Below are 15066 nucleotides of genomic sequence, written 5' to 3'. Positions count from 1 at the left end.
ATTAAAGATGTGTTGTGCTACTGAGACATTTTTATATTTCAATTTCTTTCTCTGCCTGTAGGAGGCGATCCGGTGTTCTCCATGGTTGTTTGTGATATAAAAAAAAGATGGCAAATCTATTGTCAAATATGCAACCCCACCGACTCGATGGTGGTCGCTGGGAAAAATCAGAATAGTTGTTAGAGTAGTGGTGGGATAAGAGAACTGTCGGTAATCGGCCATTCACTTATTGGCACATGCAACATCTATATATGGTTTCTTTTTCTACAGTGCATATATGCTTCTTCTTCTTCTTTTGGCTGCTCCCGTTAAGGGTCACCATAGTGGCTCCACCGTCCGTCTCCATACCCCCTACCAACCCCCACCCCCCCCTGTTCTCTACATCTGCCTGCATGTCTTTCTTCACCACATCCATAAACCTCCTCCTTAGTCTTCGTCTTTTCCTCGAAACCATCTCAATCACACCTCCCTCACCTTTTCTCCAAAACGTCCTACATGCACTGTTCCTCTAAGAAACTCATTTCTAATCCTGTCCATCATCATCACTTCCATAGAAAACCTTAACATCTTCAGCTCTGCTACCTCCAGCTCCACTTCCTGTCTTTTACTCAATGCCACTGTCTCTAAACCATACAACATCTCAGGTCTTACCACAGTCCTATAAACTTTCCCTTTCACTCTCAGATACTCTTCTATCACAAATTACTCCTGCTATCACTTTTCTCCACCCACTCCACCCTGCCTGCACTCTTTTCTTCACTTCTCTAACACACTCTCCATTACTTTGCACTGTTGACCCCAGGTATCTGAACTCCTCCACCTTCTCCACCTCCTCTCCACCTGCTTCCTACTCTCACCACAAATCACAATATCATAATGTATTTTCACATTGAAACTGTTGTGTGTAGATAAGGAAAGTGAAGGTGAATCAGTCGCCTGATTGCCTGTGAGTAGAATCTCCTCAGGATTTATATACAGTATTGGTAATTCTGTCCAATCGTACAAACAATTGCTGCCTGGATCCGAAACTCTGACTCCCACTGTCTTCTGGTCGTGGTCCAGCTGGAAAATGTGTTTTTTGGCAATAGAAAACTTCAGCTAGGAAAGTTTGCATTAAAGCGAAAGGCAGTGGTGGTACATAAATTTACACAAACTCCGGGTACCTCTGAGTAGGACTTCGATGATGATCTTCATCCTATCCACTTCTTAATTGGCTCTGTAGAAGAAACAAGTAAGCACTATTTAAACTGACTTTCAATATTTCGTGCCTTATTCATCACACCGCCAAACACTTTTTAACACAATTAACTCATTAACAATAACTTATCTAATAATGTGATTCAATATGGCTGCCAGCTGAGTGTCATGTACATTTGCTCATCACAGCACTCTGAGGTACGTATTAAACTGTACTTTTCAGAACATACTTTATCCAGACTAATTACTTATTATTAATAACTTAATCCACTTAAATGATCATTTATTATCATTTACACCATCTCAAATCAAATACTATATTAGATTCATTAAAAACGTTAAAAATTAAACGCCTATTTTGTTAATGTTTCTATTGTTTGTTCCAGTGAACTAACAGCAATATGTTCTTGATTAACACTGAAAGATCTGTATGAGAGGTCCTGTGGGAAATGAAGCTGAGCTAATCCCACAAAATTACAACATGAAATACGTCTGTTTCCACACGTTACCATTAACACTGGAGCACCTTTCAGATCACTTCAGAACCTGTCTTAATGTCTCCATCTGGAAGCGATGAACAATCTTGCATAGTGAGGACTGGAACAGGATAGAAGCATAAAAGACAGATTATAAACAGTTATTAAAGACCCTGTTCTGTAATTGATCTTCAGAAAAGACCCAAAGCCCTTCTAAATATAAGTTCTGAGAGTTAAGAGTAGACAATACTTAGGTTTTTCTTAATTAAATTGTAAAAATTACTTAATTCTTTATACTTTATTCCCACCCCGTTCCATACACACCATGTTTCTTCTTCCAGCCGACAATTCCAACAGCAAGAACAGCAAGAGCCACGAGTACACCAATGATGGTACCAGTCAGTGTTTCATCTGATCCTCCTTCTGATCCTCCACCTGTTAAATCATCACAGAGTCTTTATTATCTTCTGCATCAGTAAATCGGTTTTTACTCTGGAAATTTATAGAAAAGTGTTTCTCCGACCTCTCAGGATTCGTCTCTTGCTCACAGGCAGCACTAAATCCTTCTCCAAGCTGCTGTGCTCAATCACACAGGTGTAGGTGTGTTTCTGCAGCTCCTCAGCTGAGACTTTCAGAATGCTCCTCTTCTCGAAGCTTCCATCCTGGTTGGGTAACGTCTTTCTGAGCTCCACGTCCTCATACACGTCCTCTCCGTTTTTCTGCCAGGAGATATTCAGTGCTTTGGGGAAGAAACCTGTAGCATGACACACCACCTTTGGAGACCGTGAGTGATTCTGGAATAGCGACGTTTTAGGAGGATCTGCAGAGACACACAGAGACACTCACTCAGATCACACTGTCAGATATATTAGTGTGTGTGTGTGTGTGTGTGTAGCAGCTGCATTTACAATAACAGTGTCGATCACACATTACCTTCCCTTTCCAGAGTCTCTCTCCCGTAAAACACAAACTTCTGTAACCACTCAGTACAGTCAGTCTCCAGAACATTCTTCCAGTACTTCGCCTGACGTCCTTTAGGATCCCATGTTTTAATAAAGATCTCCGCATCTTCATTAGCTGCAGTCCAGGTTCCAGCTTTCAGATCCAGACTGATTAAATCTTCTCCGTCATAACCGCACTGATCGTGTCCTCTTGTGGCGCCGTGATGGTCATACTTACAGCCGTATCTCCTCTGTAGAGTATGAACTCCTGTAAGGGGTAAAGTGAAGATATTTAGCGTTGTAGTTTGCAGTTCTGTGTACTTCCCAATTCTTACAATTCTAATTTTGTGTCTGTAGGATTAAAATATAATACAGGTACATCAGGGTACTACATGTTTTCCCATCAAACATCCTAAAAATGACATTTGGGTTCATGTATTGCATTTAGTTAATCTGTATGAGATGAGAATTTGCATAAAAGGTGTTTGTTTGCATATGTACAGAAAGTCATGTGGGTCTCTGTGTGTATTAGTAATAAAAGATCTAAAAACATTTTACCTTCAGTCTGATTGAAGCTCTGCATCACCGCCCCTAGATTGTCTTGGAACCACTCCTGTTGATTCTGCATACGCTGTGTCTCTCTCTTCCAGTACTGTGGATCATCAGCTTCTAACTTCTTTATCCACTCTGTCTTTGGGATCATCTTCCTCTCATTGCTGCCGTAGTAGACAATCTGCTCTTCATCCACCAGAACAACAGCAGTGAATTCTGGAGTGACGACAGTGTAGAGGTACTGCAGGGAGTGTGGGCCTGTAGAAGATTCAATCGTTGTCGTAACCCTGTGTGAAGTAGATTTCCTGTGTGTATCAGTGTCTTACCGGTGCTTCGATGTGTGTTCCCTAGATACCAATTCACCGTGTAGGGACCTGGCAGAGAGAGAGCGTGAGTTTCAGTTTAAGATTTGAATTCACTTTCACATTATGATTATTAACAAATTCATGCTAAAGCAAATTCATTTTAATTTGAATATATAAAACAATACATTAAATTAAACATAAAAAAGTATACGTATGTTTCAACTGTCACATGTAAAGTGATCACCTCAAAATAAAACTTGTTTAAATGTCATTACACCCAATACACACAGACACATCTGTCTGTCTGTCTGTCTGTCTGTCTGTCTGTCTGTCTGTCTGTCTGTCTGTCTAGTTTGGGATTAAAACTGAAGCAGTGAAGCCCATACATGTAAATCCCGCCTCCTCTGAGGTTATTGGCTGTTTTACATTTGATGACTGCGGTGAGACAGACCACAATAACAAAAATACATTTTAATACAATACAGCAGAGCAGCTTCAAGAATATAAAATATTAGAGAGAGGGACAATATGTCTATATCTGATAATTAGGGAATGTCAGTATGTCCATATCTGATTATTAGGCAATGTCAGTATGTAGAGATCTGATTATTAGGGAATGTCAGTATGTCCAGATCTGATAATTAGGGAATGTCAGTATGTCCAGATCTGATAATTAGGGAATGTCAGTATGTCCAGATCTGATTATTAGGGAATGTCAGTATGTCCAGATCTGATTATTAGGGAATGTCAGTATGTCCATATCTGATAATTAGGGAATGTCAGTATGTCCAGATCTGATAATTAGGGAATGTCAGTATGTCCAGATCTGATTATTAGGGAATGTCAGTATGTCCAGATCTGATTATTAGGGAATGTCAATATGTCCAGATCTGATAATTAGGGAATGTCAGTATGTCCAGATCTGATTATTAGGGAATGTCAGTATGTCCAGATCTGATTATTAGGGAATGTCAGTATGTCCAGATCTGATTATTGGGGAATGTCAGTATGTCCATATCTGATAATTGGGGAATGTCAGTATGTCCAGATCTGATTATTGGGGAATGTCAGTATGTCCATATCTGATTATTGGGGAATGTCAGTATGTCCAGATCTGATTATTAGGGAATGTCAGTATGTCCATATCTGATAATTGGGGAATGTCAGTATGTCCAGATCTGATTATTGGGGAATGTCAGTATGTCCAGATCTGATTATTAGGGAATGTCAGTATGTCCATATCTGATAATTGGGAAATGTCAGTATGTCCAGATCTGATTATTGGGGAATGTCAGTATGTCCATATCTGATAATTGGGGAATGTCAGTATGTCCAGATCTGATTATTGGGGAATGTCAGTATGTCCAGATCTGATTATTGGGGAATGTCAGTATGTCCATATCTGATTATTAGGGAATGTCAGTATGTCCATATCTGGGACCTTGGGATCTTGAACAATGTCAGGGCCTCAAACTCTTTTGTTCCAAAATCGAAAGTAACAGTGACTTCCTCAATGTTCCTCATTGTTTGTTTATTACCTCAGATGAGATCCTCTTTTGTTTAGCTGAAATGTGTGATACAGAGATAAAAGTAGAATAAACACATGTATGTAATCCCCGTGTAAAGACTTTTTATCAACACTCTCCAATAAACACACTTCCGTGTTAAACTTCCTTCTTTCACTGAAGTGTCATGTGTTAAATATGGAAATAAAACCGTCACAGACTCCCGTCATTTACATACCAGAGTTTATTATTCTTCACACTAATTCTTTTCCGGTCTGATATTGTTAAACACGTCTAAACTCACCTTGTAGTGGAATCTGCAGAAAGGTTATGAGCCAGAACACAACTTTCATCTTATAGACTTGATCTAAACTCAGTTCCTTTAGGAAGCATCAGCAGAGCGAACACGAGCAATCTAACCATCTTGGGAACTGAGGGTTGTATTTTTTTTCATTTCTTTATTTCCAATAATTAATTATGCAAAATCTCTCAGAGCTGTGAGTCTGTAGCTGTTGGTTTTGTTGTCACAGGAAGTGAAATTTGAAGAGGAAGCAAGCAGAGGATAAAGAAGGTAGTGTAGAGAAGGGAGGCGGTAAAGGAAATAGTATTTGCACTAAACTGTATAACAACATTGTGGTTCAGAGCGTAACATGGAGGAACCGCAGAGTAAAGAATGAGGAACATAACAGTAAAGACAAAGTTCATGCCAGGATATATGAGTGCAATGAAGCCATTAAAACTGCCCACATTGCTGCTTTTTTGCAGGAATGATGGACCAGGAACAAAAAAAATTTCTGTTCATTTTAGACAATATTTCAAGAAAGTCAACAATAAAAAAAGCGTTGTGATGATACTGCACATGTCTGATAAACACTTCCGGTGTCACCATATTTTAATCACTGTCCTGTCAAAACAAGAGGATTAACATCTACCTTTTAAGTTGAGCTAAAACAGAACAGTTAAGATGTTTACAAAAAATAAATATAGAAGATACTGTGGAATTACTGGAGATTTGAATCAGAAGACAACTTTTCACTCAGAAAGTTGAACATTTATCTGAAGTACTGATTCCAGACACGTATTATTATATACAGAACACCTAATGTTCAATAATGTAAGAATGAAATGGTTGAAATCTCAGCTGTTCCTCCAGATGTTTCAAAGTTAGCAATTAAGAAAAGTGGGTGAAAGTGGTGGATACAATAAGAGTCTAATATGCCAGGAATAAAGGAACCTCACATGTCCCTCCTCCTCCACTTGATGTTCAGAAATACGTCCCACAGAACATATGTCAGATACTTGGGCATATAAGCCACATATATTACAAACATTTTCATAAATGTGACATATTTTCCCAAATACACATACATATGCGTATGATCAGGATGTTTATCCTTGTATTTACGTGTTTTAAATATATGAAATACAGAAATGCCATATATAATACATTTTAGTGTATATGAATATTAAGTCTATATATCATATATTAAGTCTGCCAGAGTAAGAATTTTCCGGATCATACACCACAGCATTGACAACAGATCAGCAGACACTGCCATCAATGACCACCTGTGATAGATGATAAAAAAAAACAAAAAAACAAAACAAGATCAGAAAACCATCACTACTATTTGTTGATGCATGGTAGAGGTGAAGACTGAGCAGAACGTCTAATAGAATAATTTTCTGGTGCACTGATCTAAAATGACCAGTAGGAGGCAACATAGGAGAAAAAAACACATTTAATACCAGGTTGTTGTTTTTTTCTGTTTGTTGTAAGGAAAGACCCGAAGAACAAGTGCAGCAGAAGCTAGAGATGTAAAAATAGAGGAAAAAAAGATAAGATTTGTGGGGTTCCAGGTCATTATAGCAAACATCGAACACATATAGCAAACACTAAAAGCTGATTGGTTGAAAAGCAGCCAGGATTTGAAATGAACAGATTAGCACTGATGCAGAATTTCACTAAATATCAGAATCTAAAAAAAATGGTTATTTAAACAGAAATTCATCCCTTTTCTGTGGTTATGGTCTTTCTTGTTTATATTTTATTTAGAAAATATTCTAAACTGATCATCAGTCTAATCTCAACTAATGAAGTCTGATCTAATCATAATCAATGTTCTAATAAAATATCTGCTGAAATGAACTCCGGAATGGCTTGTTGGCGTAACTGCTCTACCCAATGTACACAATATTAACACTGCTTCAGTAATTCCCCTAAACCGATCATCAGTCTGATCTAATCCAATGGCAGGACAGTCTCTGTTTAATCTGATGTCAGTGTCTGGCAGAAAAAGTACTGGATTTGATTCATTAATAGCTGCTCTCTCTCTCTCTCTCTCTCTCTCTCTCTCTCTGTCTCTCTCTCTCTCTCTCTCTCTCTCTCTCTCTCTCTCTCTCTCTCTCTCTCTCTCTCTCTCTCTCTCAGTGAACCGATCATCAGTTGCATCTAATCCGATCTTACCGAATAGTCTAATCTAAACATTTACATTTCAACTGGTTTTGATCAGTTATTAGTCTATTTAATTTTTAACAACCAAAGACACTCAACACAAGATTTACAGTACACAAGTATGTATTGTCATTTATTCATCCATTTTCTCCCGCTTATCCGTAATTCGGGTCGCGGGGGCAGCAGTCTAAGCAGGCCCCCGCCTTCGACTGCTGCCCAATCCTCAAAGCACCGTCCCTTACGGTCCCTCCTGCAGGTGGTAAACCCACGGGAAGGCGGCCCCACGTCACTCCGACGTCACGGACCCTGATATTTCCCTCGTAAGGGACCCAAGTATGTATTGATTATATCAGTAGGACCATCAGTAAAACTTCTCATTAAGTAAAACAATGATCTGGAACTTTATGTCCACACATTACACGACTGAAGAATATATAACACATGGTTTCATCGTTCCATCGTGTCTCCTGGTTCTTGTAGTTTTCTCATTAGGGTAATGCAGCGTAGTGTAAATCACCGAATCAGAGTGAGCAACCTGCAGGAACAAAGAGAGACGGAATGAGGTGTTGTAGAAAACAAAAAGCCCTCATGGAAAATGTCTTTCTAAAAAAATACTCATTTTGTTTTGAGCTTGATTTTTTTGACAAAGAAATATCAGAATCAGGTTGATTGGCCAAGTGTGGTGGTGGATATATATATATGAAATAAAATGTGGAACAGGATAGTCAAAAAAACACATACATTTACATAAATACATACAAAATACACAATTTTATGTTAGATTTAGACAAACGTTTGTCCACCTACTAGATACATATACATATACATATACATATACATATACATATTATTATTATTATTATTATTATTATTATTATTATTATTCATTATTCATTATGCTTAATAAATAATAATAATAATACTAATAAATACCCAATACAATACAAATCTAACTGCTGCAATTATTATGTCACATATTTTTAAGTAAAAGTATTTTAATTCAGAATTTAAATCAGCCGCAAATTATTTATTTTTGTTTGTGTGTGTGTGTGTGTGTGTGTGTGTGTGTGTTTAAATGGACTTACCTCATGGACTTCTTCAGCTACAACAATACAAATCAATTATTATTATTATTATTATTATTATTATTATTATTATTATTATTGTTATTGTTGTTGTTGTTGTATATTTACCTCCGTGAGTTTTTCTGTGCTTCAGCAGGATGAAGATCAGGACACTGAGAAGAATCAAAACCATTAAACCAAACACCGCGTTCAGCACGAAGATCACAGTAGAAGAAACACAACCTGGGAGAAAACAGTTGTATGTTATAACCTGCATCATATTTTTCTTTAGAAATGCACAGAAACTTCTGCAAGAAACAAACAAACCTGTCTCTTTGTTCTCAGAAAGGGTTTGATTTACTCCTGAAACAATAATGATTATTTTAATAACCTCAGATTCTCAGTGAACTTTTACTGCAGTTATTCACTTTATAGAACTGTACCTCTGACGTGTAAATAGGTCGAGTTTCTGAAGGTCACTTGCTCTGATTCCATGGAGCTGCAGTAGTACAGTCCTGTATCAGAGACGTTCAGTGCAGTGATGGTGAGAGACGTGTTCTCACCCTGAACAGACATCACCAGGCACTCGGTGTCTTTAAAGAAGTAACAGTTTTGGGATGGAGCTGATGTTCTAAATCTTTTACAACCTACAAGAAGTGGAACTGAATCAGTGGTGTGTTTGAACCAGAAGATGGAACCTGTGTAGGTCAGCTCATGTTGGCACCAAATAGTGACACTTTCACCAACTTCTGCCTCCAGTGTAAAAGAGCACAGAGTCTCTGAGAGCAAACCTGCAACACACATTTTATTTACCCATTTTTTTTTAAATCCAAACTGAATTATTTAATAAAAAACTGTTTGAATTGTTGACAAAACTTTGTATAATTCTTTTTCTATGAAAATGAGTTTTCTGAATTGTCCTATTCAGAATCATGTGCCATATTTCCATTATATTACCATGTAATTAATATGTATAGAATATGCAGATGTTAGATTATATATTCATATAAATAGATTTACACAAAATGAAAATTTTTACCCTGAATTAAAATGAATTACTTATGAAAAAAAGTGTAAATTGCTATTGACGAAACCAAAGTTTTTCTTTTCTTCTTTTTTTTTTTCTCGAAAAATCGGAATAAATAAAATTTTCACTTATGCAATAGTATTATTGTAATAATGTGTGTTTGTGTATGTTTGTGTGTGTGTGTGTATACATGAATAAATAAAAAGCACTTACCCATGACACAGAGGAACACAGGCAGATTTACAAAAGACCCCATTGTGATGATCAGATGAAAAAGAAAGAGAAAATGTTTGCTGACCGAATTGAAAGTTGAAAGCTGTTTGTAGAGGGTGTGGACATTATTTATGCAGCCCACTGCACTTAAAAAAAGGCCCAGTAAATTACAAAATAAAAGATATTCTGATTACCTCTTTAGGTAAAACAATGCACAAATAAAAAGCCGGTGTTCAGAGTTGAACCGTAGACGAGTGTGAGTTTTTCACAGCTCTCACACATCATGCCTGCAAATGCACCTCATGACAGGTCTGTGGTTGGAAAATGTGAAAGAAGTGACACAAATTGGACAGGTGCTGCAAAGACCTGGTGTGCTAAGACCTGTGGTTCATCACATAGTTTCACATTTAGTGGTAGTTTCCCATAAGAGACGGTTGAAACAATAAAATCGTTTGTGGGAGAATTTTGTTTCATTTCATTTGACTATGTAACAGTATCCGGTTGCAATGACAATATCAGACTTGAAAAGAATTATACAGACGACTGCCCCTAGTGGTTATCTTAACGGCGAGAAAGACCAAAAAGACCAAGGAGGTCATTGTGGATTTCTAATGTGCTGGCAATCACACTCATCCTCCAATTCACATCAACGGAACTGCTGTTGAGCGTATACCCAGCTTCAAGTTCCTTGGAATACACATCTCTGAGGACCTCACCTGGTCTGTGATCTCTTCCATCCTGATCAGAAAGGCACAACAGCGGCTTTATTTTCTGAGGAGACTCAAAAAGTCCCGTCTGTGCTACAGGATACTGGAGAACTTTTACCGCTGTACCATTGAGAGTATCCTCACAAACTGCATCTCAGTGTGGTACAGCAGCTGCACAGCTTCAGCCCGTAAAGCCCTTCAGAGGGTGGTGAAATCCGCCCAACGAATCATCGGTATTGAACTTCCCACCTTGGAGGACATTTTCAAAAAACGCTATTTGGCTGTTTCTGCACTGAACAGCTGATATGGTGTTAACAATCACCACTGCACCGTCACTTTTCTTCTGTGTTTTGCACTATTTTGCACCACTTTAAAATCATGCATCCTTGCACCACCCAAAAACTCATCATTTAACAAAATCATTACACTTCTGTATGTCCATCCATATTTATTCTGTTTATTCTGTGTGTATATACAGTGCCTTGCGAAAGTATTCGGCCCCCTTGAACTTTGCGACCTTTTGCCACATTTCAGGCTTCAAACATAAAGATATAAAACTGTAATTTTTTGTGAAGAATCAACAACAAGTGGGACACAATCATGAAGTGGAACGAAATTTATTGGATATTTCAAACTTTTTAAACAAATAAAAAAACTGAAAAATTGGCCGTTCAAAATTATTCAGCCCCCTTAAGTTAATACTTTGTAGCGCCACCTTTTGCTGCGATTACAGCTGTAAGTCGCTTGGGGTATGTCTCTATCAGTTTTGCACATCGAGAGACTGAAATTTTTGCCCATTCCTCCTTGCAAAACAGCTCGAGCTCAGTGAGGTTGGATGAAGAGCATTTGTGAACAGCAGTTTTCAGTTCTTTCCACAGATTCTCGATTGGATTCAGGTCTGGACTTTGACTTGGCCATTCTAACACCTGGATATGTTTATTTGTGAACCATTCCATTGTAGATTTTGCTTTATGTTTTGGATCATTGTCTTGTTGGAAGACAAATCTCCGTCCCAGTCTCAGGTCTTTTGCAGACTCCATCAGGTTTTCTTCCAGAATGGTCCTGTATTTGGCTCCATCCATCTTCCCATCAATTTTAACCATCTTCCCTGTCACTGCTGAAGAAAAGCAGGCCCAAACCATGATGCTGCCACCACCATGTTTGACAGTGGGGATGGTGTGTTCAGGGTGATGAGCTGTGTTGCTCCTTGGGATGTTTAAAGTTTGGGAGATCTTTTTGTATCCAAATCCAAATAAACTTCTCCACAACAGTATCTCGGACCTGCCTGGTGTGTTCCTTGTTCTTCATGATGCTCTCTGCGCTTTAAACAGATCTCTGAGACTATCACAGTGCAGGTGCATTTATACGGAGACTTGATTACACACAGGTGGATTCTATTTATCATCATTAGTCATTTAGGTCAACATTGGATCATTCAGAGATCCTCACTGAACTTCTGGAGAGTGTTTGCTGCACTGAAAGTAAAGGGGCTGAATAATTTTGCACGCCCAATTTTTGTGTGTGTGTGTGTGTGTGTGTGTGTAGAGATCATTAGTGTATGTAGAGGTGGCAGTGATCTCGAGTCCTTTAAAAGAACAGAGATATAAAATAAATAAGTCAGACACAGAATGAAGAAAATCCACTTTATTGATCATTCAGACTGTTAGAGTGACAGAACAGATGCATTATGGGAGATTTGGGTTGTACAGATGTGGGAAATGTGTTTAATGGATTGTAATAAATTTATGATCTGATCTTCATCCTACATTTAATCATTTATATACATTTACACTGGTAATAAACTGATACACCCCTGATATACAGATACACACTTAATCACTATAAAGAGATAATAACAATAAAGTAAATCAGAATCATGTGTGTGTGTGTGTGTGTGTGTGTGTGTGTGTGTGTGTGTGTGTGTGTGTGTGTGCGTGTGTGCGCGTGTGAAAGTTTATACTAAAAGTAAAAAATAAATGATTGTAAATCCTCATTCATCATCTACAGACGCTACAAAAAACAGGGGTTTGTTCTCTCAATCCAGCTGTTCTCATCACATCTGCACGTGTTTGAGGAAACCTGACTAACCAGAACTGATTTCCCACAATGAGATGATCCTGATTGTGTTATTTGAGCTCAGATGTAGTTAATGATGAATGAAGAACAAACCCAAGGTTTAAATCTGAGAGAATTTACACAGAATAAAACAGAACCCCAGAATAATCCCCAATAATCCAAACCTCCTCCATCCACATACAGGAAGAACATCACACTGTAAGATACACTACTGGAATAATGTGTGTGTGTGTGTGTGTGTGTGTGTGTGTGTGTGTGTGTGTGTGTGTGTGTGTGTGTGTGTGTGTGAGAGATCCTCCTCTTCCTCTCCTCCTCTCCTAGAAAAACAGACAGACAGAAAGAGTTTGATCTCTGAGAAGAGATTTAATATGAACACAGACGTTTCTGCTGGATTTTCCCTCCACACACAGATTTATATTCCAGATTACAGTGTAAACATCATCATGTCTTACTCTCTCACTGCAGCAGGATCACACACTCTCACACTTTAGGAGGTATTGGAGGAAGAATCTCCTTCAGAGGCTGTAAAACATTCAAATCATCACAACGTGAAATCAAAACACTGCACATAAACACTGTAGTGGATTTAAACATCATTTATGGATCATAAAGTTTCACTTACAGGCTCTGGGTGGAACAGGTTTAAATCCTGAAACATAGATGATGAACACACAGTTATTATCAAATCTGTGCTCTTTGTTTAATTAAGAATTAAAGTGTAAATCTGTTCTGTAAAAACTTCACATCTGTTCCACTCACCAGAGTTCTTCTTCTTCCAGACCACAATTCCAGCAACACCAACAGCAACGAGAACAACGAGAGCCACGATGACACCAATGATGATCCCAATCGGTCCTCCATCTGTTAAATGATCACAGAGTTTATTATCTGCTGCATCAGTAAATCAGTGTTCACTCTGTAAATGTGTAGATTTATAGGAAAGTGTTTCTCCGACCTCTCAGGATTCGTCTCTCGCTCACAGGCAGCACTAAATCCTTCTCCAAGCTGCTGTGCTCAATCACACAGGTGTAGGTGTGTTTCTGCAGCTCCTCAGCTGAGACTTTCAGAATGCTCCTCTTCTGGAAGCTTCCATCCTGGTTGGGTAACGTCTCTCTGAGATCCACATCCACATACATGTCCTCTCCGTCCTTCTGCCAGGAGATCAGCAGTGCTTTGGGGAAGAAACCTGTAGCATGACACACCACCTCTGGAGAAGACGAGTGTTTCTGGAACACAGATGCTGCAGGAGGATCTGCAGAGACATAAATATTATGTCACCATAATTATTTTCATTATAAATGCAACAATTACACACACACACACACACACACACACACACACACACACACACACACACACACACACACACACACACACACACACTGTAATTCTCCTGAACAATACTGCTTGTAATCTGCACGTCACTAAAATCCTGGTTAAGTTTCTATCAGAAGTGAAGCTGCAACTAATATTGAATATAATTGATAATGAAATTATTGATCAGTGAATGTGGTTATTGATCAGTGAATGTGGTTATTAATCAGTGAATGTGGTTATTGATCAGTGAATGTGGTTATTGATCAGTGAATGTGGTTATTAATCAGTGAATGTGGTTATTAATCAGTGAATGTGGTCATTGATCAGTGAATGTGGTTATTGATCAGTGAATGTGGTTATTGATCAGTGAATGTGGTTATTAATCAGTGAATGTGGTTATTAATCAGTGAATGTGGTTATTGATCAGTGAATGTGGTTATTAATCAGTGAATGTGGTTATTAATCAGTGAATGTGGTTATTGATCAGTGAAAGTGGTTATTAATCAGTGAAAGTGGTTATTGATCAGTGAATGTGGTCAGTGAATGTGGTTATTGATCAGTGAATGTGGTTATTGATCAGTGAATGTGGTTATTGATCAGTGAATGTGGTTATTGATCAGTGAAAGTGGTCAGTGAATGTGGTTATTGATCAGTGAAAGTGGTTATTAATCAGTGAAAGTGGTTATTGATCAGTGAATGTGGTTATTGATCAGTGAATGTGGTTATTAATCAGTGAAAGTGGTTATTGATCAGTGAATGTGGTCAGTGAATGTGGTTATTGATCAGTGAAAGTGGTTATTAATCAGTGAAAGTGGTTATTGATCAGTGAATGTGGTCAGTGAATGTGGTTATTAATCAGTGAAAGTGGTTATTGATCAGTGAATGTGGTTATTGATCAGTGAATGTGGTTATTGATCAGTGAATGTGGTTATTGATCAGTGAAAGTGGTTATTGATCAGTGAATGTGGTTATTGATCAGTGAATGTGGTTATTAATCAGTGAAAGTGGGTATTGATCAGTGAATGTGGTTATTGATCAGTGAATGTGGTTATTGATCAGTGAAAGTGGTTATTGATCAGTGAATGTGGTTATTAATCAGTGAATGTGGTTATTAATCAGTGAATGTGGTTATTGATCAGGTTATTGATCAGTGAATGTGGTTATTGATTAGTGAAAGTGGTTATTGATCAGTGAATGTGGTTATTGATCAGTGAATGTGGTTATTGATCAG

At 38.1% G+C, this 15066-nt stretch overlaps 1 protein-coding gene, 1 long non-coding RNA gene and 1 gene segment (V, D, J or C); 1 reads left to right on the top strand and 2 right to left on the bottom strand.

The window, feature by feature from the left end:
* LOC310718632 (uncharacterized protein) overlaps positions 1-15066 on the bottom strand; it is a 168245-nt gene that overhangs the window by 147568 nt on the left and 5611 nt on the right. Inside the window, exons 4-12 of the mRNA XM_083527544.1 lie at positions 13474-13770; positions 13278-13379; positions 13141-13167; positions 13014-13040; positions 5281-5370; positions 3493-3540; positions 3173-3424; positions 2607-2882; positions 2197-2493 (exon numbers count right to left, since the gene is read on the bottom strand). Of these exons, the coding sequence (XP_083383670.1) occupies positions 2197-2493; positions 2607-2882; positions 3173-3424; positions 3493-3540; positions 5281-5370; positions 13014-13040; positions 13141-13167; positions 13278-13379; positions 13474-13770 (1416 nt within the window). The remainder of the gene's footprint in view (positions 1-2196; positions 2494-2606; positions 2883-3172; positions 3425-3492; positions 3541-5280; positions 5371-13013; positions 13041-13140; positions 13168-13277; positions 13380-13473; positions 13771-15066) is intronic.
* On the bottom strand, positions 7789-10250 carry LOC310718438 (Ig kappa chain V-V region T1-like). The segment is given in 5 exons: positions 9736-10250; positions 8939-9286; positions 8823-8858; positions 8625-8738; positions 7789-7966 (listed from the first exon to the last, which is right to left on the bottom strand).
* Positions 11709-12794, top strand: LOC310718450. Its single transcript, XR_014531153.1, has 2 exons — positions 11709-12362; positions 12396-12794. It is a non-coding gene; the product is annotated as an uncharacterized lncRNA (long non-coding RNA).

This window comes from Silurus aristotelis (assembly GCF_946808225.1).
Source record: "Silurus aristotelis genome assembly, chromosome: 23".
NCBI classification, from domain to species: Eukaryota; Metazoa; Chordata; class Actinopteri; order Siluriformes; family Siluridae; genus Silurus; species Silurus aristotelis.
The sequence above is the reverse complement of the archived record's forward strand: the minus strand, read 5'-3'. Positions and strand labels throughout refer to the sequence as shown.